The sequence below is a fragment of the Ambystoma mexicanum genome, chromosome 2q (genome assembly GCF_040938575.1).
Source record: "Ambystoma mexicanum isolate Mex_15411 chromosome 2q, UKY_AmexF1_1, whole genome shotgun sequence".
Lineage (NCBI taxonomy): Eukaryota > Metazoa > Chordata > Amphibia > Caudata > Ambystomatidae > Ambystoma > Ambystoma mexicanum.
This window is the reverse complement of record NC_090924.1, coordinates 536,179,628-536,206,184: the sequence shown is the minus strand read 5'-3', so window position 1 is coordinate 536,206,184 and position 26,557 is coordinate 536,179,628. Positions and strand designations below refer to the sequence as shown.

General features: G+C 46.1%; 1 protein-coding gene across 1 annotated transcript in view; it reads left to right on the top strand.

Annotated features, from left to right (window-relative positions):
* Positions 1–7,263: 7,263 nt before the first annotated feature.
* The window catches only part of CRYM (crystallin mu), a 358,261-nt gene continuing 338,967 nt past the window's right edge, over positions 7,264–26,557 (top strand). The window contains exon 1 of the mRNA XM_069647676.1: positions 7,264–7,536. Within this exon, the coding sequence (XP_069503777.1) occupies positions 7,370–7,536 (167 nt within the window). The 5' untranslated portion in view covers positions 7,264–7,369. The remainder of the gene's footprint in view (positions 7,537–26,557) is intronic.

Here is a 26,557-nt window from a genome sequence, read left to right as displayed (position 1 = left end):
TCGGGCGGATTGACCACTTGAGCTAGCACATCTTTTAATTTACCCCATAGCCCTCGGTAAAATAGTGTGGTTCTTTTCTCCTCCGGCCAATTAGTCTGTGCTATGAGGCGGTTGAAGGTGGCAATGTAAGTCAATAAATCATGGATCCCTTGTCTAAGAGATAGTAATTCGTTGTCTAATGCTTGTCCTTGGGTGTGCCTGGCAAACAGTGTTTCCAATTCCCGTTGGAATTCCCCAAATTTCTGAAGTATTGGATCATCCTGGGTTACTAATGGGATGGACCAGTCAGCTGCACAACCTCCCAAATAGGAAAGTACAAAAGCCACCCTTGCGCTGTCGTTAGGGAAGTCTCCTGGTTGACACAAGAAGTGGAGACGGCACTGGTTCATGAACACAGCGTATTTGTTCGGGCGCCGAAGAAGCGTTCTGGAGGAGCCAGTGGGACTGCCCCCGGAAGTACCACTTACACTGGAGGTGATGGCTGGGGCAAAGGAGTTGGTGTAATCCGGGGTAACGGAACTTGTCCTGCGTGTGTCTGGAGAATTTGCCTTGCCAGCTCATCCGTCCGATCTCGGGCTACTATGAAGTCTCTTCTCAAGGAATTAGTCTCTTGTCTCGAGGCATGCACTTCAGCCGGCAGCTCCCCCAGTTATGGGCTAATTGGTAAGTTTCAGAGGTTTCCATTACACCCAGGCAGAGATTTGGAGAGGCTTCGCGTTCTGTTACGCTCACCTGGTCTCTGCAGGAACGTTGGGGCACGGTTGGAGCCCTCCCTCGACTTGGCTCCCCTGTATCGGCTGTCTTCCCCACCTGCGGCGGAGTATGCTGTTCTGTATGCTGGTATTGCCCCTGGGAGAAGATGAGAGGCAATGAGAATGGCGTGGATGTGTCACAAATTCCCTCGACCCTTTCGTACCAAAACGTAGTGCGCAAGAGTTTTCCCATGCAAGCTCACCTGTTATTTTGTAATGCCGAGTTCTCCGTCCTGCTTCCTTCAGCAGGGGCGCGTAGAGTGGGCCTAGTTGCTTCACTGGCCCGCAAAAGTAGCGATTCAGACCAGCTGCGACCAATCCACTTGGAAGGTAAGTCTTTGGTTATGGTTATTGTTCGTTTATAATAATGGGCCTCATTACGACCCTGGCGGAGTGGGTTTACGCCAGCGTTATTCGCGGCGGACCCGTCCGCCCTACTACGAGTTTCCGTAGCGCCATGGAGCGTTTTCCGCCTGGTTTTTCCGGGCGGAGAAATCCATGGCGCTACGGGACCTTGTCGTTAATTACGCCACCGTATTTTGAGGTGGCGTAATTAACGCCTTCCCCACTCCCATTATACCCTATGGGGCAAAAATGGGAATGGGGAAGGGTAAAATGGGGGATGGGGATTTACCGCCCCGCCAAGGTCGGAATGGGGCGGAAAATCCGCCAACCCCCATGGCGCTATCGGCAGCTTTCCGCCGTGCTCCATGGTGCATTTTGCACCGCGATTTCCGCCAGGGTCGTAATGAGGGCCAATGTCTTTTGCGATGAGTCTTTTTGCCTTGATTGTAAAGTAATAATAATTCTTGAATGTGTCTTCTCTTCCCAATAGGTGTGAAGATGGTAGATCTGAAGCGTGGAGCGGATCCAGGGATTCCCTTCAGGATGATGGGGCTCTCAGAGTCAACAGGTAAATTGGCCGTTATAATGGAATTCAAGACTCAGGTATGGTGCGGCCAAGTGTTCGTTATTTATAAGATTTCTAACCGGTTGTGTGTCTTTTCCCTTGCAGGAGCGGTCTGATGGCGTGGAGCAGTCTGGATGCTCGAAGGCCTTTTCGCGGCTCCGGATGAAGATACCAAAAAGATGAGGAGAGGAAGCGAAGCTCCCGCGTTGCTGGCCATCCGGATTGGGTGAGGAAAGGCTCTGATGGCGATGGAATGCAGGTAGGATGCGCGCACAGCGATGGAGCGGCTTGAATCAGGTAAGATGCGCCTTCAGCGATGGAGCGGCTGGAATCCGGTAAGGTGCGCCTTCAGCAATGGAGTGGCTGGAATCGGATAAAATGCGCCTTCAGTGATGGAGTGGCTGGAATCAGGTAAGACGCGCCTTCAGCGATGGAGCGGCTTGAATTAGATAAGATGCGCCTTCAGCGATGGAGTAGCTGGAATCTGGTAAGGTGTGCCTACCGCGATGGAGTTGCAGGATTCAGGTAAGATGGTCTTCAGAGATGGAGTAACAGGAATCAAGGTGAGGAACAGCGGGAAGCGTCACGCTGCAAAGCAGAATAACGCGAAGCAAGGGCATGTGGTTGGTCTGGCCTTAAATAGGCTGCCTCTGGCCCCTCCCTTTGGCCCCGCCTTGTGGCTCCACCTTGCCCCTCCCAGGGACTCTTGCACGTGCCTCCCAATGATGTTCTATGGCCACGCCTTAGGCACAGAGTGTGTAAAGCACACTTTTCTATGAGCCTGGCGGCAGAGGCGCCAGGACTGGGTCCATTTGGACCCTGGGGGTGATGAAGGCCTGGGCCCTTGCCCAGTGACCATGACACTCAAGGATTTCTTCCATAATTATTACTTTTCGCTCGTCAATCTTTTTCTTTGAAGTGCTCTTGTGTTACGCTCACCTGACTCCCACGGAGGCGCTGGCCTGGTTCGCGCTGCTGTGACCTCTTCTAAGGTGATGCGCAGGGTTCAGAAGACGGACTGGACCGGGCCCCCAAATCTGGCTTGTCTGGCTCGCAGAAGTATCCTTCTGTAGGCGAAAATAGGGGATTAACTGTCTGCGGGGTAATGCAATCGGCCTCCCATTTTCCCCTCTCACCCTCCTTGAAACCCTTCTGTGATTTCTCGTAGCGTCTCACCTTAGGGTCTGGAAGGACGAGCTCTCCATCCTGCTTCTGATACAGGGGCGCGTTGGTATCCAGTTACTTCACTGGATTTTCGGATTGGTGAGAACCAAACTTGCTTGGCTTCGAGGTAAGTTTTTTTGATAAGAGGTTCCCCTTGTGTCCATGCATTAATGTACTAATGCTAGTGTCTCTTTCCCCATAGGGGCTGGGGTACGGAATGCCAGGGAACAGGCACCGACCCGAGATGAGAGGTGAAATCCTTGTAGAAATCAGGTAAGTCTTTAATGAGCGTTTTTTGGTAATGTCTTTTCATTCGCTCATTAACTCTGATGTCTCTTTTTTCCCCTTAGGGGCCGGGGTCCGGAAATGCCAGGATGCGGCGCGGACCCGAAATGAAGAGGGAATGAATCAACAGGTAAGTCTTAACATGGAGATTTAGCTTTCCTTATTCCCTTCTATCTCTCACCTTTTGTTCTGGTCTTTTTCTCCCTAGGCGCTGGGAAGTGACTGCGAATCCGGATGATCGCTGCTGAACATGGAGGCGCCCTGTAAAGGTGAGTGGAATGCGGCGCTGCAGCGATCGACGCGATGAGCTTTTAAATTAAAGTCTTCCTTTTCAGGATTGTCGGCGAGATGTCTCCGGGATGCGGATTTAGCAGGTAAGGACTTTTCCTTCTTCTGTTCTCTTCTTCTCTTCCTTTGCAGGTGATCCAGGATGCTGGAAGGCGTGGCAGAAGTCAGGATGCAGGAGCAGACACGGTGAGCGTCCAGCTGCTAGATGCAGAACAACGCGAAGCACGTGTGGCTGTTCGGGTGGGGTTTAAATAGCCTTGGAAGAAGTTCCAGGTATGTATCCTTCCTCCAATCAGGTATGTATCCTTCCCCGACCACGCCCGGATGGTAAATTAGTCCCACAGGTAAAGTAGTTCCTTTCAGGCCTCAAGGAGGCCGGGATCCTGCAGCATGGTCTGCATCAGGTAAGTGCACCCAAGCATTCCCATAATGAGCCTGGGCCTATGGCGCCAGGACTGATGTCTTTTATGAGCCTGGCGCCATAAGCGCCAGGACACTGTCCAAAGGGCCCCTATATGGGGTTGCTGGGTCCTTCCTTGGGGACTGGATGTCCGCTTTCGGGGACGCCGGGCTTGAACCGGCTCCCCGGGAGCGGGCATCATGACATCTTGCTACCATTAAGTGGAAAGTAATTGTAGAATAATATTTACGTATTGGTGGAGTCTTCCCCTATATCTGCTTTTATCTGATCCCCTGGATCCTTCTTCATGTGATCTGCTGTCTGGCAGTCTAAAGTCTTAGCGGAAACATTCTTCTTAGACATCATACGAGGTACGTTTGCCGAAATGTCTACTTTTGAATCGCCTTGAACATTGTTTACATTACCATTGTTGGCGTCCAGATGGAGCTGGCTTTCTTTTGAAAGCTGATCAACATCTATCACATCCTCCTCGCCGTTCTCGGTAGACTCCACACTATCTAAAGTGACACAATGGTTGTTGCAGTTTTTTTGTTTTTTTAATTTTTTCCTTAGCAGAACACCTTCTTTTCTATGCCCGTTTTACAGCCCGATTCTGTAATTTGCAATGGCGTCTTGATAGAAAACATATTTTTTCTGATAGAATTTCCTCAATCAATTCTGTGATTCAATTAAATTAGTCAGTGCGGTGGGGCTGCCGAAAAGCTCTATGCTGTTTCGCCCTTCTTGTGTCACTTCTTTCGTTTGTAGTGTAGTGATCTCTTTTTTATTTCAACTATAGTTGAGTAGGTAGTGCTAATTGCATTGGGCATGGAATCCAATATGTCCTTAATCACGGGACCATTTCTTAATAGTTCATTGTCATTCTGATTTTCAGAGCTTGTATCGCATTGGACTCCCTGTTCATGGGTAATTTTTAGTTTGTCTAACACAGGTATGATGTTCCCCTTGATATAATTATTTTTTGCCATGATATATCCCTCTAATCTATTGAGTTTGTTTGTGTTTTCTTGAATGTTAAATTTAATATTGCGTAGTTCGAGATGAGTGATATCATGGCCTATTGCGCTGATTGGGCGGGGACTTTAGCTAAGTGCTCGCACTATAAAGACTTTAATGTTTGGGTGTTTAGTATCAAGCCTTATGGTATCATTGCTCAGTACCTGTTGAAATGCCCTTCTCCAGCTATACGATCCGAATTCCAAAGGTTTAGATTTAATCTATGGGGTACGAGAGATGTATTATCTAGACAGAAATGGATCCCTCAGGAACAAAACTATTGTAGATATTGCACTGACGTTCAGCAAAAAGAAGCTCTGCAACATCTGCTAGTAGATTGTCCGTCTCTAATGTTGGTGCGAGAAAGATGCTTTCAGAATATTATCACCTTCCACACTCGCACTTTGAGTGACTATAAATGGCAAATTATGTTTTCGACCTCAAGAGAAAAAGTACAGATCGCTGTTGTCCAATATTTAAGAATGGTTCTGCCTGTGGTGGCCGCCCGCAAATTAGGATACCTAAGCCGGCAATCATTAGGTGACTCAAATTGCCGTTTCGGTGACAATTTTATGTATAGGGTCCTACTGGATTGTGAAGTCGGTTTGGTATTTTTATCTCTTGATATTCTGTTCAAAATTATCTGGAAGGTACTTGAATTGTAAACTACTTTGTTTTTACCCGATGTTTCTGTTTAATCTGTGTATCTTTTGTACCTATGGTATTTTATTCCTGTAAATATTTGAAAAGTTGTGTATCAACTAAATCAAATAAAATAAATTAAAAAAAGATATCATGACCCTTGTCTAACAAGTCAAGGATACGGACAATAACCGGAAAAGTATTTTCACTCAGGGATTCTGGGGTATGTAGTGCAATTACATCTTTCCTGTTTGAATTGGATTAATGCATCTGCACCTTGTAGCCTGTGTTGTTCTTATAATTCATGGAGGGATCCGAATTTTCTGAATTAGGAAAACCGTTGGCCTCCCGAGCATTATCTTGGACTCCTAGGGACCTCCAGCTGCAGTTTTCATCATGATTAACTCTATCAGTACTACGCATGGGAATCAGCGGGGTAAGCATTCCAATTGAGAGGTGGATCTTCTCATTAAGGTTGACCATCTCTGTTACCCCAAACTTTCCTGGCGGGATAGGGGACTCACTGTTGCTACTCACTTGGGAGCCCATAATTGGAGATGTAAAACATGTAGCCTCTAGATTTTTCCTAGGTGTATTTGTGGGGGTAGCAATAGTAACATTTACACTAGCTGGTAATAGTTCCCATAAACCTTTGTCCAAAGAACTGTTAATCCTAATGTTTGTGAACTTATTATAGCAATCTACTGCTGTCTGATGTACTGTTTTGCCCTCAGTATGTTTATCCACATTTTCATCAATCGTAGTGGTGTTAGTTATTTGTCCGTTCTCACCATTACATGGGAAGCTAAAGGATGCAGGAAGGACAAGGGGGTTCCCTAAACCCTTGCCGCTCCCAAGTCCGCTTGCCATTTATTTACTTGGGGAAACCCGTTCAAGGATTTGGTAACACGTCCATTATAATGGGTACCCCTAGAAAGCTCCTTCTTTAGCAAAATGTATTTTTACTCACGGCAAAATGTATGGGGAGCTGCGCCTCGGCCACCTCGCACCCGCGCACCCAAACACCACACTTGAAGCACTTGAGATGCTGTCACGCCAAGAGGATGGTACAGTTTGAAAGGCCTTAATACATCAAAAGAGCTGATTTAGGGCATGGGACCATACTACTGGGTCAGATTTAATAAGTGTGCACCAGATCCCGTCGGTTCCAGGAGCCCTAGAAGGTTTACTGACTCTGATGAACCTACAGATGTCCTCAGGACTATGCAAGAAGCACCAATTATCGAACATCAATTTCTGAGAGGTAATGTCTACAATGGAGCCTAAAACATCTGCTGAATATGTGAGACCCAGGCCGTTTCAGATATAGCATTAATATCTCTAGAAACTGAATCCCTGCCATTAATGATCTGCCAACATTCTTTGGCGTTATTAGAGAGGGACCCCTGAACCAGGTCTCGCCAGCAAGAGCATTCAGATAGATACTTGTGATTCCTCAACCATTTAGAAAAATACATTTTTGCAGCCTTCACCTTGCAGCTGTTTGCAACCGGGTGCAAATCAGATAAACTAGAACGCGTAATTCACGTCTACGATCCCTCTTTCTATTTCCAATTTCCTTAATATGCTGTAAGATGTGTGTACAATATTTACAAGTAAAATCAAAATCAAAAAATGAGAAGAATTGAGACTATTTGCTCATCGTGCAAAGAAAGGTGTCATGTGCGGTGTTGTGAGCGGCAAGACATGTCGTTTGTCTGGAGTCGCTCCTGCACTATGTGAAAGGCATTCCGAATTTGGGGGTGTGTCTGTTCCAGATCCCTGGAGGCGTGGCCAAGTCCCTTACACTGCTGTCCTGCTCTGCAGCCCGGATCACTCGCAGATACCTTGGACGACTCAGCAGCAGCTGTCCTCTCACCCCGCGTGCCGTAAAGCTGCTCTGTCTCCACGATGAGCGCCCGCCCAGTGTTCATAGGTTCGGAAGTCGTAGAGAAGTTCTTGAAGTTTCCCGTGCTCGTGCAGCATCTGGAGAAAGCGCTGGCAGATTTCTCCAGCGGCAGAGAAGGCGGAGTTGTGCAGCCATTGCGGACCGTGCTGGAAGTGTCAAAGTACAGAGGGTAAGACTTCAAGGCGGGAAGTATCCTTGGTCATTATGTATACCTGTGAGGCTCAGTCGGGGCTGTAGCGCTGCTGCTGTATAGTATGAACATTGCATTAAAAAAATATAGATATATTGTGTATTTTATAGTTAATATACAAATCAACTTTTCAATATATTTCCATGCTACAATGTTATTTACATCTACATGCAATGAAAAAAAAAATACTATTAAAATCGTTTTATTAATTACAATTCATCAATAGTCGATGATCCTTAATATTGCCTCAATGGTTTTCCAGAATTTCATCAAATAGTGAATACATGTTTCCTCATCTCCAGTCATGAGGACTTCCCAAAGGCCGTTATAAGATTCACATTTACCCTGTGCCATGAGGTAACCTCTCCTGGCAATAATCAGTGCAGAGCTGCTTAACAATAGATGTTTTGCAGTCTCAACTTGATTATCACCACAGTCTGCACAATCTTTCTTCCAGAGGCGTAGCCAGGATTGTCTAACAAGTGGGGCCTGAAGCTAATGTAGTTGGGCCCACCGCAGTGACATTAGCATCTGTAAAGGCCCACGTAGCGCTGCAGAGTGCTAATTTACAGATTCTGGGTGGGCCTTGCTGTTACACATGGGCACCGAGCGTCTTTGCTCCGTTCATGGCGCTCCCGATTTCAAAGAGGTCGGGTGTCCTTTCTTGCTTCCCCGTTCTGGAGACGCTGGCGGTTGTCAGGGAAACCACGCTGCAGGAGCAAGCGGTGTCTCCTAATCAGCTGACTCTGACGCTCCTTCGGCCAAATAAAAACACATGTCGCGCAAGACACGGCGCTTCTAGTTAGCGTTGTTATTCTCGCCAACGTTTGTGTGTACTCTCTTGGATTATCCCTGTACCTGACCCCGGACTTGTTATTTGGAATTGCATCTCGTGCGCCCCTTGTCTGCCTTTGGAATTGCCGGCTGTTGCCTCGACTTCGGAACGCCCCTGGACCTGCCTTGTGTTATCCTTTACGGCCAGTTTTTCTCCTTTTTGCAAGTTTACCTGAAGCCCGACCTCGGAACGCTTTCTGACCTGCCTGTTGTCTGGCCCTTATTTGACTACATCTCACCTTCCCGCTGGTTGTGTATTACGTGACACTTGTTGATCCGGTTCTTCTGTTTACAGTTCAAGCATTGGCCGGATTACCGCTTCCTCTGTTTCCTGATTACGGTTCTTACTCATTACGGTAAGATATTCAGCCATTGTGACTTGTCTTCTTAACATACTGCAGTATTCTGTGAATAGACTTTGTGGATACCTTATTGTGCAAGCTGGACACTCTGCTGATTCCTTGCACCATCCCGAATCTAGTTGCAACCCTTGTGCCGTTCAGGAAGCTACCCTCTACTAACATTCCCTGTTTATTATTTTATACCTCCGTTGTGTTCTCTTTGGACCTCCTTTCATCCATAAGGGGGTAAGACCTTCTCCTTATTTTCCTATCAATATTAACCACCTAACTAGAACTTCCAATCTGAGCCTTTTCCTTTTCTTTCTTTTCTTTAGAATTCCTCCTAAAACTAATAGCTGCCAATCCTCTTTCAGGTACTCGCTCACATCCTTGATTTCCATCAATCCCTTATGTTCTGATTTATTGCCGCTAATCTGTATTTTGTGTTTTTTGCAGCTTGGTATGGCGATGTGGTTCTCCCCGCTCTTTTGGGTAATACACCAACCTGCCTTTTCTATTATTACACAGTCAATGGGGTCCATTATCTTAAAGAGCGGCCTCAAGAGAGGCAGTCCGGTCTGAGGGGTCCTTTTCTGGACTATACTCAGCAGTGACAGAAGATTACGGTCCATTTGGTGTTCCTTTCTCTCAACGCCACGGCCAGTCCTACAGGCGGTGAGTAACACTTGCCCGCTCAGGACCTACCCTGTCTACGCCTCTGCTTTCTTCCCTTGGTGTTCCCAAATAAGCTCCAAACTGCTCAAAAGCCTATACCGCCTTGAATTTGAATCTTAGATATATCCAGACGAGATGAATGCCAGAGAAGTTATCTATGTACAATGGGACACCTTCTCACCCAAGTGAGTACCTTAGGTATAATGCAGCAGAGGATTTACTTGCAAGGTCCACACGTTTTTGCTCTCTGCTGTGTTCGCAAAGTATCTTCCTCATTCTGTTCTTAAATCCTATATAGGAAAGTTTCAGTACATCAAGGGAGAACCTGTTTGACCAAAGTCCAGCACTGTCAGATATTTTGTAGACAGTGCTGATGTTCATGAATGTAATCTTAGTCAGTAGTACATCCCTCATTAGCCATTGCAGTGAGCTGGGAGTCGCATTATTTATTTTCCAATACATGCGTACGCAACAATGCTGAATTTTGGCGGTAACGCACATTATATTGAATTCCAAGTAGATGAACTCTGCTAGAGTAGTCCTGACCAACCGCAGCAGCCTCCGCAGTGTGCACCTTTCCAGCAATTCCAGATTGGAGATCTTTTTTAGCCCCCAGAGTTCAACCCCATATGTTAGGATCAGCAAGATGTTAGTTTTATACAACTTCAAAATAGTTCCAACTGAGAAACCCCTGCTTTATATGTCAGGCACTTGATAGCACCTGTCAACTGTGCAGTCTCAAGCTGAACCTGTTGCAGGTGCAGGTTCCCATCCATTTTGGGTCAAGGATCACTTCCAAATATTTATAGGGGCTCACCACCTCAATGGAGTCTCCATTGAGTGTCCAGCTCCAATTTCTAGTCCCCATCTTATTTCTATTCTTTGGGTTGAACACAATGATTTTGAGCTTGCTGGCATTGATCTTCAATAAGTTATACACTGCGTATTGGTGTAGATGATTCAAAAGTGCTTGCAAGCCCCTAGATGTTACGTCCAGCAAGGCCAAGTTGTTGGCATGCCCAAAAGCCACTGTATGCCGACACAACCCATTTTTGGAGGGATTGAGACAGAGTTCTTAATACCATCACCCAAGTCTACCAAGTATAAATTGAAAAGTGTGGGTGCAAAGATACATCCCTGCTCTATTTATTCAGCTTTGATCATAGCCTGCTCCTGTATACAGCATCAAAGGCAACACTATAGTCCACAAATGCTACGTATACAGGTAATTTCCGAATCAGCCAAGCTTGTTCTCTGGTAGTAATTAAAGACTGTCCATTGTCTTCAGTGCTCAATCCCTATCTAAACCCAGTCTGGTTAAAGGGTATGATGTTATTTTGCGTGATCCAAATATTGAGTTCTTTTAATATCACTGTAGCACATATTTTGCAGGGGCATTGAGCATAGCCAGTAGTGAGTACTTACACAGATCTTGTCTCAAACCTTTTTTGTAAATTGGGACTATAGTGCTAGCCTTCCATGTCGCATGGAGTTGCTGGGTAATCCCTATCAGAGTAAAGAGCCGATGGAGAGCACCTACCCATACTTGCGGGTCGTTCTTGATAGGCTGATTACAAGTGCCATCAGGGCCAGGCGCTCTAGAGCACTTACACGTTCCAACAGTCTTGGCTATACCATCCCGCTCCATACAGTATTCCCATCGCACTCCGATAATTTCGGTACTTGGTGCCATTGTGGAGGAGATAACAGCCAGGGTTGCCTCTATGTGCCTAACCCAGTCAACCTCAGGTTTTGTATTGCCTCTCGGGTTGTCAGTCCTAAGCAAGCCCGTCTATAAGGTCTAGACAGGAGGAGTTCAGAGCGGTGGCATTGATGGCGGAACCTTTCTTTTCTGGGAGACAGGAAAACTCGGTGGCGGTATAACCCTTAATGCAGATTGTAGGTCACTGAATCCCAATGGAAGGTGGCCTGCATTGGCAAGCAGCCTGTTTGCTTTAGTCCAAGATTTTTATCTCCAGTCAGCTGAGTTTTGTATAGCCCGCGTCTGTCATTTTCCATGACTTGGCAGCGTTGTAACTTTGCCTGAAAGTGCATTTACGGAAAACACAAGATTACAAACGATTAATGGTGTCTTGTACATATTGCCTTTGTGGTGACTAGCAGGTGCTAGATGGTGTCGGAGAAACGGGGCCTTCAAGTTCGTCGCTGCGGATAGACTGTGTTGTGATAAGCTGAGGGGAGTTGTGCAGTGTGGCCCCATATTGTTTTCTTTGGGTCAAATTCCCATGTAGGCACCCGTCAACGTGAGCGTGTCTGTGCAGTATTTAGTCGTGCTTGCCGAGCGAGGGTGTTTGTGCATTGGATGGATGGATATATGTGTGCTTTTAGGTAGTTTGTGAAGTGTACGTCCAGAGCCAACAGTTTTGTCTTTTTTATGGGCCTTGGAGAGGCATTTGGCAGGGACTGTCAACCTATGCCCAGATACTTGCATCATTTGCCAGCTGTTGCCAGCATAGGGCCTGGTCAACCCATCATTTTCCAGGCTGACAATGCAATGTGGACGCTTTGTATGCAAGAGGTCAGGAAGTAGCACCTCTGTACTCTAAATGGTGTGATTTACTGGGAGAATGATAACGATACTTGGGGAAAATATGCGAGTATCTGTTTGTATGATCACTAGCTCCATATGTCCAAGTGCTCTGCCATCATACGCCTGGTATAGTCATGGTAAGAATGTTGAAGCCCCACATGTGCAGATGCTGGCATAGTGTACCAAATGCTGCCTCAAATGCCCCAATAATGCCATCATATGGTCGGTATAGTCACCTTATGTAAGGCATATCCCTTTTAATCGCTGTTATTGTATGCCAAATACAGCCTCCACTGGCCCTTCATAATGGCCTCATATACCCAGTAAACCATAGTATGTAAGCCTTATATAGCTTTTTTAGGTGCTGCTGTTATACGCCTCCAAGTACACCCTGAAGTGCCCCAATAATGCCATCATATGTCTCTTATAATCCTACTATGTAATGTATAGCCCATGTTTGTGGTTGGAAGACTCAGTCATCACACGATGCCTTGTGTAGTAACTGTCTGGCAAGGCTGGGGAGATCCTAAGTGCTGGTGGATGGGTGTGCCAGGCTACTGTGTATTTCTTGAGTGCTAATGGCTAGCAGGAATAGGGCGTTAATCCATTGGGCACGTTTGTGACAGGTCCATGTTACCTCTAGTTCCTGGGGGTGCTGGTGGGTGGCAGCATCTGGCTAATATGAATTTCACGAGTGTTGAAGTCTGTCCAATCATTACTGCATATATTCTTTGGCGCAAGTGGGTGGCCGTGTCAAATTGCTTCAATTTACAAGTGTTCTACTGAGTGGCTATACCACAATGTTTTTAATTGGTGCTAGTGGGTGATGTGGCCACCCAGTATAATTCCATAATTGCTAATGGAGGGCAGGGCCTGACTGCTTTGATTTTTTTTGTGGGTGTATGGAGCTGAGCTGATTTTAATTTCTTGGCTGCTACTGGATGGCAGGCCTGGACTGCTGTGATTTCCTTGGATGATAGTGACACAAAATGGCTACTACTCTGCAGGAGTACCGGGATGAGTAACGGATAAAGTTCCTACTCAGCCCCACATTACAACTAAACTAGCAGTGATTTCAAACAAAAAGGTGAAACAAGCACAGCCCAACGTATAAACCTTCTTCACCTATTGTGGTAACCTGGCCCAAGGGCAGGCCATACACTTCAAGAGGGATGTGAGCTAGCACAGAAGCAGTCCAAACACCAATAGTTCTGTGGTACAAAACTACAAAAACAAAGTCCTACAACAAACAGGATACTTTACCTAAAGTAAAAATACACACGCACTAATCAACAACAATATAACACACCTCGTAAGAGAAGACGCAGTATCAGAATTCAGAGAAGACACAGTGTCAGAATTCAATCAACTTGCCACCAGCTCTGCTGCATGCGCACATTCCATACTCTGTTTATGGCAGGTTAAAATCTACAAACTGCTCTCTCTAGTAGTTCTTGCTTTGAGCTTTTGGTCCTTTTCTTGAGACACCTTTTTTCCCTCTGAATCCTGTTTTTGAACAGGTCCTTGAAATGCTGTTTGTGCTTTTGAAACTTGCTTGAACAGTTATGGCTGTCTTTGCACAACATTTTTGAATCCTGTTTTTCGAGCATGTATTTGAGATCCTGTTTGTGCATTTGAATATTGCATTAGGCCGCTTTTGTGCAGCACCCTGAATCTGGCTTGTGGCTGCTTTTATGCATCACCCTGTATCTTGCGTGAGGTTGCTTCTGTGCATCACCCTGTATCTTGCTCCTAGTTGTTTTGTGCAGCACCCTGTCTCCCTGCACTGGCTGCTGGGGCAGCATCCAGTCCTCTTGCATCGACTAACACCCCTGCCAGTAATTGTACTGCCTTCTTGGTTCTTGCAAACACCCTCTTTGTCTATAATCCTTCCCCTTTATAGATCATTTCCTATCCTGCTGCAAACGCCCTGGTTGTCTGCAAGTGACCCCCCCTTAAACAGACTTTCCTTATTTGGTTTCTTTCTATGTTTCTCTGCAGTTCCAGTTTCTAGCTTTGCTGTATGCCCTTTAGAAAGTTGCATTCTGTCTTGTTCCAAGTATTCACTGAGTTGGCAGCAACCTGCCTTGTCTTTGACAAGTGCTTTGTGTTTCACGATTTCCCTAGAATGCTAGAATTGTCTGTTTTTGTGTTGCCGCTTTCCTCGCCTGCTTCCCAGCTTGTCCCCGATACCTTTTCTTATTCTTGGCCCGTGTTTTCCTCTGTACCAAAATTCCAGTGTGCTTTCTAAGTAATTACTTGTATAGCTTCCATCTTCAGCCTCTGTCTACAGTCTCTGCTTGGTGCTTCCTTTTTCTGCCTATCCTATACGTAGGTATTCTATCCACTCTGCTTCGGATATCATTGCAAATTGCTGTACTGTTGTGCCTCGGCTCAGTATCCATATACGTGTGACCTCTGGGTTCATCTCCAATACTTTTGTTGCCTTCGTCTAGTCAGTTGGTGTTACACCTCATCGCAAGTGGTCTATATGGGCTCGAACCCGTCTGTGTGGTGCCTTGATTACTCATCCCGCTAGGCGGGTGGTTTCCCTTTCTCCTCATCCGACTAGCAGCGGTCTAGTTGTTGCACGCTCCCATACCGTGCGAACAGACGATCACGTGTGGCATGGAGATCATGTGACCCTTTATACGGAAACCAAGCGACCGGCAATTTGCGTCGCTTCTGCCTTTGGCGCTCCGTGAGTTCGCTACTGAATCTCTCTCTCCTAACTCACTTGTTTTCTCTTCAAACTAACAATTCTGATTTACCTGTCTTTTTCGATCCTCTGTAGAGTGTTCTCCCCGGTTTCTCCATCCCCGTTCATCCCGCTCGCCTTCGGTTCCACGGATTACTCTCCTTTGATTCCCGTCTCTGCCTCCCTTCCAGCTGAGTAAGTCTCCCGCTCTTTAGGGGCTCTCGTACCTCTACCGCAGTGTCTTATTCCCATTTATCCCGATCTAGATTCTCCCGAAGCTCTCCTACTCCATTAAGCTCCGGATATCACTCCTAATCCATCTTCGGATGGTGAGAAGCTTTCCATTACCTCTTTATTTCTTTTCTTACCTGGCGCTCTCCTCTAAACTTTCCTCTGCTTCTTCCCTTGTTCAAATCGACAGATCAGATTTCTGAGGTTACCATTGAGGGTTCCTGCCGGAGCTGTCCTATCCACTGCCGTCAACTGGACCACCGTGCTTGGAAGTCGTCCAGGGTTTTCTTCCCATTAGAGGGTTTCCCTGGGAATCCTGCTTCCTCACCCGGGTTACTTTACCTCGGGCGGAGGTGTCAGGATTTATTCAGGGTAATCTTCCTATCTGCTTTGAGTCTTCCGGTTGGAGTCTACAATCGCCAAGGTGAGCGGATGGCTTAGTACCTCTGTGTGCCAAATTTACCATTTACACTCATTGTGAAATTGACAGGCGTGACAGTTGGAGTCTTACCTCTCTCAGTGTATATAGTCTTCAGCTTTACCCTTACACTGAGTACATCCATCTTTTCAGCATGTTCAACCTATGACACTGCTGAATGATTGTTGTTCATAGTAATCTGCTGGTATCAATCTCAAGGGCGTTTTCTTATCTCTGGAGACCCCTTATCCAATTCCAGAACACTGCTTAGCCTGCTCATTACTTGTTACCCAGTATATTTGCTTGTCTTTCCTGTTTCTCTGTGTCCCTTTTTGCTTACAGCCAATTCCTGGCCCTGTAAGTCTTGTAAATACCCAGCTCTTCATAGATCAACCTGGCATGCACTCGGTTTCTGCTTTATGCTAAGTGCTACATCACAAATCATCCATGTTTTCCTGGGTGCTCCCCTTATACACAAAATATACACTTGTTGTAATGAAAGGGGTACTCAAGGTGTGAAGTTAGAAGTGTACAGGCAATCATTTTAGCAGCGAAGTCAACTTCAGTGGAGAAGGCCTTTAGAAGTTAGTGAGTGGGTTCTTGTTCTACACTTGCCAAGCAGGAAGATTTTCAGAGAGTTCACTTGGATTGGATGTCCCCTCCAGTGAGCAGGTCCCTCAGTACTAGTGGTCTCAACTTGCAGTAGACATTGTCCTGTCAATAGATCACCCCAAATGTATCTCAGGGATGATTGAGGGGAAAGGACTTGCTCCTTTCTTGGAAGTCTTTGTCTTTACCCTTATGGAAAGGACTTTGGGGCAGACTATACACCCAACGAATTCCAGTTGAAATCCTCTTTTGCTGTAGTCCAAATATGAGTCAATACAAAGGGTGGTATTATGCCCTCCATTGTGCAATCTGCCACAATGGATTGGTCCCCCTCCAGCCTTGTAAGAAGCCCCATTCTGGCTGCTGTCTCATAGTTTTCTGCCTTGTGATGTCAGTCCCAGAGTGCTTTGTCAGCAGGAAGTGTGTGAACCCTGGGAGAATCCAAGATGGTGGGACTCTCTGTGTACTGCTGCTTCTCTCCTGCCTACTACAACTCCTCCCTCTTTCCTGTCTACACAACATCAAAGTGTCTGTGGTAATTACAACCCTGGTGTGAGCTCTGCATATTCCTGCTATGGATCTCCTTTGTAGCACTGGTTTTAAGCTAACCCCTTTGGAAGATTTCATGTCTTCTTGATACGTTTATTTATTCATATTTGTAGAGTGCACAGCAGCCCAGTTTGACAACCCCTCTCATAGTGATCAAAATGGGAATTTCATGGGCTAGGCCCAAATGCTTGTTTTGGGTGAAACGTTGGTCTACACACTGATTCATATTATGCACTGTCAGTGAAATGAGTCACTAGCAACCTAGCTGACAATAATATGACACTAATAGATTCTGGCCAAAATATGTATAGATTCCCAGAGGCCCCCACATCAAAACAAGCATATATTTAGAGTCTTATCTGCCACCAGGCTCTGGGAGCACACAAGTATAGAATTCTGGATCAGCACAGTCCCAACTTAAAGGCAGGCTTTGGCTGCTGGAACTTTGGGTTCCATCAGGCGACTGGCAGGAATGCACATGTCACTTAGAAACTTTGTAACTGCCTTTGTGCCAATCTATAAGGCAGCTGTTGATAAGCATCAGTAGACAGGCTCAGCAGATTTACATGTTTGCACCATACTTTTCAACATGGAGCACTGTGGAAGTGGAGTCTGATTAGCAGACGTCACTTTCAGAAAAAATATTTACTTGCATCTTTTTATTAATAATAATAATAATAATAAAAAGAACTAGGGCTGTTTCACCCTCACAGATGACATTCTGTTACAGCTAGTGTTGGGTGTCCTGACCCACGTTTGGACTATTATGCTGCAACATTTGGTGCTGTGGGCTTAGGAAATCCAAGAGGGCGGAAAAGCCCACATTTGTGCCAGAATCCTAGAGAACCGTGCAGTTTTGCGCACAGCAAAGTGGTCCCCCGAACTGCAACCCACCAGTGCAAGCATGATGGGCCAGGAGGGCCATGAGTGAAATGTGTGCCAAAGGAAAAACAGCAGTGCCGGTTGGCTAAAAAAAAAAGCGCTTTAAAATCACCTTTGTTTACCTGAATGCAAGCTCAAAATGCCTTTTTTAAACATCAAAAGATATTCAAAAATCTCAATGAACACCAGCAGACATTTGGCAGAATGTATTCTTGTGTGCATACAAAATCTGGAACGATGAAGAGCCCAAAACAATGTTTATAACAAAACTGGCTGAGCTGTGGATGTCAGCAGCTTAAGGTAAATGGACAGAAAGCCACTAAAATCAAAATGTTTAAAATAAATGAGTGACCTACTTTTGAGTGTAACATAGGTTGCAACTGTTAAATGTCATAGTTTTGAACTTAGAATCAGCATTCTAGCTGTATGTGCAAACACTGGGAGTTTGATTTGAATGAAGAAAAACTGGGAACAAAAGTGACATTTAGCTGAAGCCTGGCATAATGAAACTGGATTCTGCCTGACAACTACCCCCGACAGGAGAGGGAATTTAGCAGCTGTGTTCCCAGGCCTGGCTGCATCCTGCTGCCCCTGCCAAAAGGAGATGACACCTCTCTGATTGAATTAGGGGAGTGGCACCTGGGGACTACAGGAAACTAAACAAAGCACTGTCCCTGGCTCAGGCAAATGATATATTGGGGGGTCGTAAAATTGCTTCCGCTTCGGAGAAACTGGGAGGGGCAGTGCCTGTGAGAGCAAGCTGAGCTTGGGGGGAGTGGATAAACCAGAAATTCCACCATGTGCTTTGGACAACCACACCCCTTTGGGGCCAGAGCATGATTTTAAAAAGATGGATAATTCATAGTGCGGACTTGTAAAAATTATATAAATAGCATCATCATTCTTGTGATTTTTCTTTGCACATTTTAAGAGGTGTTAGGACCCTGTGGTATGTTCTTGGGGATAGTAGCGGAAAAAAAGGTTGTTACTCCAAATGTATGCATGTTAAAAATCTGACACTTTATCATCTGAAACCCATATCCCTGGTGCACATTTGTGTAAAATCTGGCAAGGTTTAGAGGTCATTATCTGGATGAAAAGGGGAGAATTCTGTCATAAGTGGACACGACATCGTACAAAGACAGGGATCGGATGGTTTGGTGCTACAGAAAATATGTTAACTGGACCTATAATATTAGAAAAATGGTACATAGATAAATATGTATTTGGTTCAGAAACAGATGTGTGTGCAATTTGACAAGGGGAGGTTCCTCTGACCATAAAACCTACAGCATCACTCTGACACTCCATTTCCTACCCCCAATCAAGGGAGAGAGGAAAGCTTGGCCAATGATAAGTGAGAGGGGCAGGTTTAGCTAGGCCCAGGCACACACCCATTTTCAAAACACATAAAAGGAACATTGAAACCCAGGTAGAGACATTTGCCCTCATTACAAGTCCGGCGCTGGACCATGGTGCTATTAGCACCATGGTCCATGCCGGAGTCCGGCATGGTGGATGGCGGAATTACCACCCCATTCCAAGGTGAGTGGGGCGGTAATTCCCCAGTCACCATTTGCCCTTCCCAATTCCCATTTTTGCCCCATAGGGCATAATGGGGAAGGGGAAGGCGCTAATTACGGCACCGTAAATCACGGTGCCGTAATTAGCACCAAGGTCGCTTAGCGCCTTGGACTTTAACGCCTGCAAGAAGCAGGCGTTAAAGTGTGAATCAGGCGTTAAGGGTTAACGGCGCCGACGGCGCCGTTAAACCCTTAACGCCTGACTTGTAATGAGGGCCATTCACTTTCCACTTTCTTGCGGGACGCTTTGCCGGGAGACTCCAGACTTCAAATCCAGAACTCCAGGGATCCAGAACTTTACTTCAGAACTTGTAGCAGAGAGGCTAACCCACAAGCTGAGTTCTCTTCAGCAGGCCTCAAAAATCATTTGCAAACTATTCAACCGCCGGGCTGTGCGGTTTGCTGCTTGCTAAGAATCCACTTGATCCAGACCCGCAGAACCAGAGACCGCTGTATCCGGAACCGCTAGCAGAACCGATAACAGAACCGGAGACCCAGAGACCAGATCGCTGTGAAGAACCGCTAGCAGAAGTCCAGCCAATCCTGACCCGATCTGTGACGAAGTCGCATTCCTGTCCAAAATCTAGTGTGAGTACCCAGCTAGGACTGTGCCAAAACCAATCTCTTAGTTTAAAATAATCTAATCCAAACTATTTTAACCTATTAGAACTGCCTCTTAGAATCGTGTCATTCTGTCATATTTAAAACTGAAAACTGTCATCTGTCATTCTGAGCTTTAAAATTTAAAATCCGAAAGACTTCCTACTCCTTATAGTGCCTCCGTAATTGCGCTCGACGCACGCAACTAAATTGCCACGATTTGACATTTTGCTTAATTTCAGCCATGTGTAAAAATATGTGTCCTTGCTTTCCTTGCTGAAATTCGTGTGCAACCTGACAATCATTCATAGAGCATTGCTAAAGTGATCCTGAACTGATTCAAAGTATCTATCAACTACCCTGAACCCCCTATAGGGAATTAAAAGCATTTTTCGCACATTTCTCACTTCATTGTGATCACATTCAAAGCATTTTGGGCCTGTGTTTAAAACTCCTACCTGTTTTCCTCTAAGCTTGCTAGGGGGGAACTGAATTATATTTGATTGCATTCCTGAGAACTGTGTGCTTTCCTTCCATCTCTTTACCTCGCATGGAGGGGGAGGGTGAATTGTCAAAGAAAAGTGATTACATTGTCTTTTGTTGAAGTCATATCAAGTTTATTTTCTGTACAGCATTTTCATTCATCATTGCATTGTCCTTGAAGCCATAAAAGCATTCTCAGCTACTTTATCCTCTCTATATCACTTCTAAGCCATCAAAAAGAGTGTACCACTGTAACATTATCCATTGTTGATCACTATCATCTTCACAAGTGTGCTATCAAACATTATTGTTTAATTTTCAAATAAACCTTTTAATTTGCAAAACAAACCTACTTCTTGGCTCAGTGGGGTCAGGGAGATTCTAAGAGAGGGGTGTTATATAAGGGTTGGTTGTCATCCAGAGTAAACGAGCTGGACATAAAAATATATCAATAAGGGTTTCCCTCAGCATCCCAGACTAGGCATCAACTTAGCTGTAGTGTTGAATTGAAGTCGCTTACAAAGTGGGGGCTCGTAGCGGAGATTCTGGATTAGACTTACCACTTGTGCAGCTTAATACAGTGTGCCAACTGACCGGATACACATATCCGGTTAGATCACCACGGTGTTTTACACTGTGAAAGCACTCCTCAAAGGAACGCTCTAAGGAAACGGTCTGTTTTGCAAAATAAAATACAAACTTCTCTAAGTCAGGAAGGAACTCAAATTCCAGAATGACGACACTGGTAGACATCAAAATAGCCAGAGAGCACTTCTTACATAAGCTATTTGTGAGAGGTGAATGGACTGAGCAGGGCCAGGATGCGTGGTTGCAGGCAATCACACAATAGGTCACTGCAACTGCGTTAGATATCTGGAGAGATCAGGGTCCCTTACATGTGGCCCTGAGCAAACTAAACATGGCTCCTAAAGCTAAGGATGAACACGACAAGATGGTTAGGATAGCGGCATATTTGTATCAATATATGGGAGCCATGCAGGACAAATGTGCCGAAGGCCAAGATATAGCAATTAGGCAACTGTCGGCATTAGAGAAGGCCCAATCTGACCTGGTCTCTTCTGAGCAGAGGCTTCAGAGGAGCCAGGAGTCAGAAAATGATAGTAGGCAGTATATCATTAAAATAAAAGAGGACATGGATATACTGCAACAGGAAAAGACAGACCAGGATACCAGAATTCTGGCTTTGCAGAAGGAGCACCAAGACAGTTTGGACTCCTTACTGCAGAGCCAGAAAAAGCTGGAGCAACAGATAAATTTCAACAGGGCATGCACAGAGCAGGTAGTCACCCTGCAAATCCAACTAGACAGAGAGAAAGAGGAAAGCAATAAATTGATTTTGAAAGACCTGGATACCCAGGCAGAGTTTGATGAAGAACGCCAGAAAGCTGGTGCCTTTCAAAGGCAGAGGGACGACCTGGTGTCACAAATGCAGGCTCTTGGTCAGGAAAGGGATACCTTAGGCCAGGAAGTCTGCCATCTAAAAAGAAAAATTGAAGAAAATCATTTGGCCCTCCGGGGGCTGGGTGACCTCCAAAAGAGCATCAGGGCTTGCTAGAGCACACCAGGAGGGTGGAAGAGGCTCTGGCAAGAAAGGAGCAGGCCAGTAGGGATGGGGCTCAGGAGGTAACCCTCCTGCAGCAAAGACTGGCCCAGTACTCCTCAGGAGGCACAGAGAGAGAATGAGGCTCTCTGCCAGCACAATGATAGGCTCCAGCAACAGGTAGCCATGCAGGAGAGACTGATAGAGTCTAGTAAGGCCTTAACTGAGGAACTGAAAGTGCAGGCTCTTGCATTGCAACAGGGAGCAGGGGCTGATAGAGATGAGGTTCGCTGGGAAAGGGAAACGCCTGAGCATAACCTCAGGAGCCCTAGTACCAGAGGCCTTCATCTCTCCCAGTCCCTGGACTCTGCCACCCCCATGTCCCATGGCGCACATGAGCACAGGGCCATAGGGATGGCAGATTACTATCCAGCCAAAAGGATGACTTTTCTCCACCACTATTAATGGTGTGTCGAACAGATACATTTTATATATCCGGTTACATTTTTCAGTCTTGTTTTAAAAAACAAGATATAACAGGAAATATTTTCTTTCCAGAATCATCATATTTTAGCGACTATATTTGGGATATTTTAGGGTTGGAGCTGAATTACTCTGGAGCGGCCCCCTCTGGGATTCCAGAGGATTCCTCCAGTTGTTGCAGAGTGTGCCAGGGATGGCAACACTTTAGCTGATTTATATGGACCCACTTGTCTTCCCCTTCCGCCAGACTACCTTTGGGGATGCGGATCTTATAGGCTACAGGGGAGATTTTGTCTATAATTTCAAACGGTCCCTTCCACGTAGGCAAACATTTTCGCTGTTTGGCCTGGTTTCTTTGGAAATTGTATAGATAGACCCGGTCTCCCACAGTATATTACTTCCTGGTGGTCTTCAGGTCGTAGTGGGTTTTCATGCTATCAGCTGACCTTTCTAGATTCCGCTGAGCATAGGCAAAAGCATATTGGAGGTGTTTCCTTAAATTTTCCACATACTCATGAGTTGTGGAGGCGTTTATCAACGTCTGCTCTTGGGTCCTGTATAGCAAATGCTGGGGAAGCACCATCTTGTGTCCAGTCATCAGCTCAAACTGTGACATTTTAGTTGCAGATGAAGGGGTAGATCTGATGGCCATTAGGACCAGAGGTAATCAGATATCCCAACTTGGCCCAGAATCTGCCACAAACTTTTTTTATATGCTCACAATGGTTTGGTTGTATTTCTCTACTGCTCCAGAAGAAGCTGGCCTGTAAGCAATGTGTAGCTTCCTTTTAACCCCCAGTATCTCCCACATCTTTGTCATTACCTCGCTGGTGAAATGGCTACCTCTGTCTGACTCAATCCTTTGAGGTAGACCAAAACGGGAAAAGATGTGGTTAATCATCAGGGCAGCTACTGTTTCTGCCTTGCATTTTGGGGCCGGGAGACATTCCACCCACTTGGTAAACAAGCATGTGACGGTCAACATGTACTTGTTTCCTCTAGATGAGCGAATTACAGGGCCTACGAAGTCGATTTGCAAATCTGACCATGGCAGTGTCATCCCCCACTTTTGGAGAGGCACCCAGTGTGTGAGGGATGTTGGCTGAAATTGTGCACACACCAGACACCCCTTCAAGTATTGGTTGAGGTCCTGGCCCATAGGTGGCCAGTATGCAATCTCTCTTAAGATTTCAAGTGTTGTATGAAACCCCCTATGACCGGTGGTGGCCGCATCATGGGCGTGACTTAACATCAGGCTTCGGAATGAGGTAGGAACCACCCACTGATCATGGCCAGCTTGGGATTTCCTTACCAACAAACCGTCTTGGATTCGGAACCTTTTTGGACATTTCATCAACACTCTTAGGTCCTCTTTCCCAATGTAATCGGTATCCGTCAGGGGAAAGTTCTCAGGGTCCTCAATGTGTTGGTAAAACTTACCAATTATTGGGTACCCCTTCTGAGCTGTAATCAAATCAGCATCAGGGGTCTCCTTACTCCATTGTGCAGTTGAAAGATCATTGTGAGCATTTGTCTGGAACCTAGTGATAGCAGTGACCTGGATTTCCCCCAACAGGGACTCTATTTCGATTAGATCCCCTTGGATGGCCCCGGTCTTGGCCAGCTGATCAGCTAAGTCATTTCCAGTTTTGTCTGGTCCCTCTACTTTGGAATGACCCTTGATCTTTTTCCAGTAGATGGTCATCCCATTCGATGTGACCAGATCATCAATGTTTTGGATTAACTTCCGATGTTTCAAGGGTTTGTTATTAGCACATAACATGCCTCTGGTTTTCCAGTTAACCAGGTGCTCCACGAACCCGTTCCGTACATAATCCGAATCTGTGATTATGACCAGTTTGTGGAGTTGATGTTGGACAGCAGTGAGGATGGCTTGATGCACAGCCATCAATTCTGCCACCTGACTACTTCGGGGACCAATTTTGTATCCAGCGGAGGGTTCTGGGGACTCATTCACCTATGCGTTCCCTACGCCGGCCACCAGTTCTCTCTCCCCGTTGTTGTCAACATGGTAAGAGCATCCTTCCACATAGACAGTGGGCATTCCCTCACACTTGTCTTCTTCAAAGACTTTGTGTGGGGAATTAAGGTATGTCTCCATGTTGTCCTTGATTTTTAGACTTTCGTCCTCGAGACAGTTTTCTCTGGCACAATCATGCAAGTCAGCCAGACCTTGCGCGAGGGGACTCTTCTTGTTTTGGCCATATCTGACCTCCACAGGAAAGCCTTGCATTGACAGAATCCAGGAAGTAATTCGGGAATTACTCACATTTCCGGCCCGGATTCTGTCACTTTGGAGGTATTGCAGAGGCTGGTGTGGAGTCTCCACTATGATGTGTTCCCCCTGGATGAACGGGTGGTAATTCTTTAATGCCCACACCGTTGCCAGGAGTGCCTTCTCACAATCATTGAATTTGTCCTCCACAGAGGATAAAGTTTTGCTTGCATAGGAGATTACTTTATTGACCTTGTCTTGCTTTTGGTATAATACTGCCATCAAGCACGTATTAGAGAACCCTGTCTCCAGGAAGAACTCCTTGTTTCTGACAGGGTAAGCTAGGCAAGGCGCTTGTGAGAGGCTTCTTTTGAGTTGTCTTACTGCCTCGGATTGTTCTGGACCCCATTCCCACTTGACCCCCCCTTCAACAGATGAATCAGGGGTCTGGTGATCTCTGCGTAGCCCTCAATGAACTTTCTGCTGTAATTAGTCAGTCCAAGGAGGCTCCTTAGTTCCCGCAGAGTTGTGGGATCCTTCAGTTTCTGAAGTGCTTCCACTTTCTTTTCTTGGGGACAGAGACCCTGAGGAGTAATCTCATGCCCCAAGAAATTAACACGGGTTCTACACCACGGTGCTTTCTGAAAGGAAAGTTTTGCGCTGGCGGCCCTCAACTGTGTCAGAACATAACAGATCTCCGCTATGTGTTCTTCCACAGATTAACTTTTCATGAGGACATCATCTACATAAGCCAGGTTACCCCTCGCACCCAGGTCGGGCATGGCCTTATGTTAATTTCTTAAGGCAATGTTGAATTCATTGCCGGAGTTGGGGTATCCAAAGGGAGTCCGGGTCCATGTGTACTGCTGGCCCCCAAAGGTAAAAGCCAGTTTGTATTGGTCCTCCCTACTGACAGGCACGGTCCAGTATCCATTGGTCAGGTCTATTGCAGTGAATACCTGTGACCCCTGGATCTGGGCCAGCCCTTGGTCATTGTAGGGCAGAGGCCATCGGGAAGTATAGACCCGTTTGTTGAGCTCCCTAAGGTCGGCGCAGAGTCTCCACTGGCCGATGGCTTCAATATTCCCAGCACCGAATTATTGAAAGTGCTGTGGACTGGACGGATTATTCCCCGGGACTCAAGGTTCTTAATTATTTCAGTAAGGGACTCCATGGATGCGAGAGGCAAGCAATATTGCTTCACAAACACTGGAGTCATGCCAGGGTCCGTGGGAATTGTTGTTGTGTGGATGTCAGTGCGACCACAGTCATATGAGTCTACCGCAAAGAGATCTTGGAAATCCAAGAAAACTTGTTTCAACTTTTGCTTCTGTTCCAGAGTCACACAGGCATCAGCTAGGTTGACTCTCTCTTCCACCATCTGCCTGAAGCCTGGAAAGACTTCTGGTTTAGCTATCTCAGCGGCCTCCTCCAGCTGGGTGGAGAAGTCCCTGGTCAGAGTGCTGATTTGGACTGGAGGCTTCAGGTGGGAAAGGCAGCCCTCATGGACCTGGAAAATCACCTCATCCCTCCTGAAGTCACAAGTCACATCTTCCTTACCATCAGGGCAAGACGTGTACACCAGGAGTTCCCCCCATGCCGGGTGAAAATCCTGTCTGGTGTTGTATTGTCCTCACTGTCACTGTCAAAACAGTCCTTGGGGATTGGTCCTAACAGTTCATTTCCTAAATCAATGGAGAAATGTCGATCATCAACCGCCATTCCAATAATGGTGCCTGCGGCTAGAGTACTACTCTTTAAGTTGCTGTTATCCTCCTCTATTGGAATGGTGTCATGTTCTATGTTGATTAATGGTGTTGGGTTTACCCCTAACCCTTGCTGTTGGAGAGAAGCATTTAGATGAATATAAGCATCAGGGTTTTTCAATTTTTGTCCTCTTTTAACTTTCACTTCCAGGGAGAATTGTCGGGTCCTTTCCGAGATGGTGACTTCCTCTTTAATCTGAATTTCAACTGCATAAGGTAGCAATTGAGCTGACCTAAATGCGTTTTCTGGATCATCAAAGACCATGGGATTATCCGCTAATCGGGACCAAGCTTTGAAGTTGATTAGGTCCAAACTAATGGCGAAGCGATTGAGAATGTCACTGCCTAAGTAAAAGGCGGCAGTGACGTCTCGCACGACCCAACAATTATGGACTATGCTCTTGTTGCCAATGGAGATATTGAGCATACACCTGCTTGGCAGGAGATGTTTGGAATTGGGCGTTTCCAGATCCATTTCCCATTTGTCTATCAGTTTGAAT